This window comes from Caenorhabditis briggsae (genome assembly GCF_000004555.2).
Source record: "Caenorhabditis briggsae complete genome, chrV, whole genome shotgun sequence".
In the NCBI taxonomy this organism is placed as follows: domain Eukaryota; kingdom Metazoa; phylum Nematoda; class Chromadorea; order Rhabditida; family Rhabditidae; genus Caenorhabditis; species Caenorhabditis briggsae.
The window spans coordinates 3,870,107-3,875,291 of NC_013488.2; the positions used below are offsets into that span (position 1 = coordinate 3,870,107).

The 5,185-nt window shown below is 37.2% G+C and overlaps 1 protein-coding gene across 1 annotated transcript in view; it reads left to right on the plus strand.

The window, feature by feature from the left end:
* The window catches only part of CBG01440, a gene marked incomplete at both ends in the record, with an annotated part of 10,465 nt that overhangs the window by 3,240 nt on the left and 2,040 nt on the right, over positions 1 to 5,185 (plus strand). The window contains 4 exons of the mRNA XM_045236863.1: positions 560 to 1,187; positions 2,188 to 2,795; positions 3,463 to 3,982; positions 4,605 to 4,777. Coding sequence (XP_045091837.1) covers positions 560 to 1,187; positions 2,188 to 2,795; positions 3,463 to 3,982; positions 4,605 to 4,777 — 1,929 coding nt within the window. The remainder of the gene's footprint in view (positions 1 to 559; positions 1,188 to 2,187; positions 2,796 to 3,462; positions 3,983 to 4,604; positions 4,778 to 5,185) is intronic.

The window sequence follows — 5,185 nt, forward strand, 5'->3', positions numbered from 1 at the left end:
TTTTTCTTTTTTTTTCAAGATTTTTCAAGGTCTTTGTTGATTTTTCTCCCAGATACATCGAAAACCCTGAAAAAAACAGTGAAGAGAAATGTTTGAAAGTTTGAATTCGTGCGCTTTTTCTCACCGGGTGGCCTAGAAAAACAAGCGAAAAAAGCTCGTCCCTAAGGGCTTTCTGCCTATTTTTCGATGCGTTTTTCTCGATGAAGAAATTTTTTTGCATTTTTTCTTTATTTCTATGTCAATCTACATGCATTTCTGCACATATTGATGCAATAAAAAAAAAGAGAAATTTGAACTTTTTTCAGTGATTTTTCAACAGATTTCAAGCATTTAATTTGGTTTTCAATTTGTGAAAATTCGAAATTCTGCAACTAAAAATTTGAAACGTCGATTAAAAAAGCCGAAAATTGGTGTGAAAGTAGCCATAAAACTGCGAAATCTGAAACTTCAGCAATTCGAAAAATTCAATTTTTTTCGAATTTCTGAAAAATTTCTACAAAGGGAAAAGAAAAATTCGGATCTGTATTCACCACCTTTAATCCCAAATCTTCTATTCCAGACCGCAGAAAAAGTGACCGCACACATCGAATGCATCCGCCAGACCTGTCGAGCCTTTATCCGTTCCATCGATCGTCTGGATCGAGCGAAATACGCCCGTCACGCATACTATTATAAATCCTGGAGCACTCTAGACACCGCCGTCCTCCAAACCTACAAACCAAAGCCAACAGCCACTCTGGACCTTTTATTTTGCGAGGATCGTGATTGTATGGGAATGTGTAACATTGATGGCTTCTGGAAGAGAACCGATCCAATTGCTGAGGTCCCACCGGCTGTGGAGAAGCTCAAAATGCTCAGAGAACGCTTTAAATATGTTCATAATCTTGCTGCCTACATTGTACCGTATACGGATGCTCATCAGAATGAGCAAATACCCGAGCACTATGCCAGATTGAAATTCCTGTCGGAATTCAGTGGAACGTATGGAACGGCTGTGGTTTCTAAAGAGAAAGCGGTTCTGTGGACCGACAATTGCCATTATAAAATCGGGTGTCGAGAATTGAATAAAGAGGCGTGGGTGGTGAAAAATAAGGATGATCGCAGCACGGAAAAGATTGGGGATTGGTTGGCACAGGAGTTGAAACGAGGAGATTATGTTGGATTCGATCCGACGCTTTTGACATATTGTAAGGGTTTGGAAATCTAAGATTCTGAGATTCTAAGATTCTGAGATTTTGGGATTTTGAAATTCTAAGATTCTATTTGGGTTTCATTTTTTTGAGGTTTCGGCATTTTTGGGATTTTCCGGGTTTTTTTTTTAATTTTAGAGATGTTTTGGATATTTGAATTTTTTGGGATTTTTTTTTGCATCTGAAACCCGGAAATTCGAAGTTCTGAAAATCCCAAATTTGGAAAATTCGAGATTCTGAAATTTTGGAATTGTTGAATTCTGAAAACCAGGTATTCTGAAAATCTGAAATTCTGAAAATCCCGGAATTTCGAAGTTCTGGAAATCTGAGATTCTGAAATTCTGAAATTCAAAAATTCAGAGATTTTGAGATTCTGAAGATATGAAATTTTGGAAAATCGAAGTTCTGATATTCCAAGAATCCAGTATTCTGAAAATCCCAATTTCGGAAAATTCGAAATTCTAAGATTCTGAAATTTTGAAATTGTTCAATTCTGAAAACCAGGTACTCTGAAAATTAGAAATTCTGTAAAATCGAAATTTACAGAATTCTGATAATTGGGAAATCCGAAATTCTGAAAATCCGGAATTCTAAGATTCTAACCTTCTGAAAATGTGAAATTCTGAGATTATGGAAATCCAAAATTCAAAGAAACATCCGAACATTTCAAAATCTGAAAAATCACAAAAATTCCAAAAAAAAATATTCAAAATTCCAAAAATCCGGAAATCCCAGATAATCTTACTTCAGAATCTCAAAATCCCAGAATTCCGGACTTTCAGAATCCCAGAATAGTAGAATCCCAGAATCTCAAAATCTTAGAATCTCAGAATTAACGAAATTTGAAATTTCAGAATCTCAGAATTTCAGAATCTCAGAATCTCAAAATCTTAGAATCTCAGAATCTCAGAATCTTAGAATCTCAAAATCTTAGAATCTTAGAATCTCAGAATCTCAGCATCTCAGCATCCCAGCATCCCCAAAAACATAATTCCAGCCTTCTACATCACCACCACCACCCAACTCCAACCCTACGGCATCGAATTGGTCCCAATTGCCGAGAATCTCATCGACACCTTCTGGACCGATCGTCCGTACCGTGAAGGCGACGCAGTGAAGATTCAAAGTCTTCAAACTTCTGGGAAATCTCCGTCTCGAAAACTATCAAGTCTCCGTGAAGAGCTCTCGGCTCAGCGATGCACCGCAGCGATGATCTGCTCTCTAGAAGACGTCATGTGGCTTCTGAATCTACGTGGCAACGATTTGCCATTCAGCCCTCTCACCTATTCGTATCTGTTTGTCACTCAACACGACGCTCACTTGTTTATCGATTTGGTGAAACTGGACAAAGAGGCGCAGGCTCATCTCAACCGTTTCGACGTCAAATTTCACGCCTACAGAAAGGTGTATGAATTCGTTTGGTGTTGGTTGGAAGCGGCCAAAAATGCGTATAATCCGCCCATGGTGCATCTGGGACAGGAGACCAATCAATGGATTGGAAGTGTGTTTGGAGAGTACTCGAGAATTGCGAATTCGATTGTTAAGGAGATCAAATCGAAGAAGAATCGAATTGAGATGAACGGGATGAGAGCTAGTAATGTACGAGCATTTTTGTTTAATTTTGGTAAAAATTGGAGAATTTTGAAAATTTCGAAAAATTCCGAAAATTCTGAAAGTTTCGAAAAATTCGAAAAATCTAAAAATTTTTTGAAAAAAAGGAAAAATTCCGAAAAAGAATTATAATTTCAAAAATTTTAAAAATCTGAAAATCCCAAAATTTATAGAAAAAATTCAAAAATTCCCAAAAATCTCAAAAATTCTGAAAGTTTCGAAAAGTTCCAAAGAAATTGAACAAAAATTATTAAAAAACTGAAAATTCTGAAATTTTCAAAAAATTCCGTAAATTTTGAAAATTCCGAAATTTCAAAAAATTCCGAAAACTTCGAAAATTCCGAAAATTTCACAAATTCAGAGAATTTCAAAAATTCTGAAAAATCTGAAAATTCCGAAATTTCAAAAAATTCCGAAAACTTCGAAAATTCCGAAAATTTCACAAATTCAGAGAATTTCAAAAATTCTGAAAAATCTGAAAATTCCGAAATTTCAAAAAATTCCGAAAACTTCGAAAATTCCGAAAATTTCAAAAATTCTGAAAATTTCAAAAAATTCAAAAAGTTCCGAAATTTTGAATTTTTAATATTACAAATAGAAAATTCCGAATAATCTGAAATTCCCGGAAATTCCAAAAAATCGGAAATTTTCTAAATTTCAGCTCCGTGACAGTGTAGCCATCGTGGAATTCCTCTCCTGGTTGGATCGAGAGATGCTGGACCTCAAACGACAATACACCGAAGTAGATATGGTCCAAAAACTGGAACAATTCAAGAGAAACCAGAAGACCTACGAGGGTCTCAGCTGTCCGACGCTCTTCTCATCCGGAGAGAACTCGTCGTCCGCTGTCCATGACCCGGACCCGAATCGTATCATATCAGAACTCGGAGAGTGCCATCTCCACCAATTTCTCTTCCAATCCGGTGGTCATTATGTGAATGGGACCAGCAGTGTCTCCAGAACCTTCTGCAACACCGATCCAACTGAAGAGTTCGCTCTGAACTACACAGCAGTGCTCCGGGGGCACATCAACGTGGCAAGTGCCCATGTCCCACCTCATTCGACGTTTGGAAGTCGGTTGGATGTGTTCGCGAAGAAGGAGCTGTGGAATGTGGGATTGGATAATTCACAGGCGACCGGACATGGTGTGGGGCATTGTTTGAATATCAGGGATACCCAGGGTAAGAGAGCCGGCCGCGGTCGGTCGTAAAAGTCAATTTTATGTTAATATACAGTGGCGAGAAGTGGTGAGGAGAATTTTTTCGAACATTCATAACTTTGTTCAAAATGGCCCAATTGACTTGAAAATTTGCATGAGAATAGCTGTAAAATCCAAAAACAGAAAAATCGGTTTTTTGAAAGTTTCTCACTATCAGAATATTCAGAGAAATTTCAGATGTATCAGTGGTCAGAGAATCCAAAAAAAAAACTTTTTTCAGATTTTTTTCTGGCTTTGATTTTAGATGTCAAATGATTCTCAGTGTCCAAATATGCAACAAAAAATTTTTAAAGAGTTTTGGAAGTCGGGCTCTCGAGTTATGATGCTCAGAGCACAAAAGGTATGTGTTGGCATTATTTCCATAAATCAGCTGAAAAATTCTGAATATGGGAAATTTTCAAAAAACCGAAAAAAATTTGTATATTTTTTGGATTTTACAGCTATTCCCATGCAAAATTTCAAGTCAATTGAGCGATTTTGAACAAAGTTATGAATGTTCGAAAAATTCTCCGCACCACTTCTAGCCACTGTACATGATTTTTCGCACATTTCGATACCCTTAAAAGCCCTATCAGTAGTTATAGGTGAGCCAGAGAGCAGTGCTGATAGCAATGGATTGGTAGTGGCTGAACAAGTGATCTCGCTGGAGCCGGCATACTATGATGCAGGCGGAAAATACGGTATTCGCATTGGCAATTGCTATGAGACGGTGCCAGTGGAGCGGGGTACAGACAAGGACCCGTTTGTGGCATTCAAGGTAAAAATAGCCATTTTTTGGGGGGATTTTCCTGAAAAATGACCAAAAAAAGCCTTAAAAATCAATAAGTTTCATCGATTTTCAAGTTTTTGACTGAATTTTCGAACTTTTCATCGAAATTTTTGGGGGTACGACGAATTCGAACGCTTCCAAAATCGAACAGACCTAAAATCGAACATGTGTCAAAACAGAACAAGAGCAGAATCGAACTGCGCGAAATTCGAACTGTGTCGGAGTCGAACTGTCCCTAATTGGAACGCTGTTAGCCATGGGGCGCGCTTGCATTTTTCCTTAAATTAGTGACTTTTTTCTTGAGAAAACTTAAAAAATATATACGAATCAGTTTTATTGGAAACAAAAACAATAAAAATATTAAAAAAAAAAAAATAATAATTTGCGGGGAAAAAA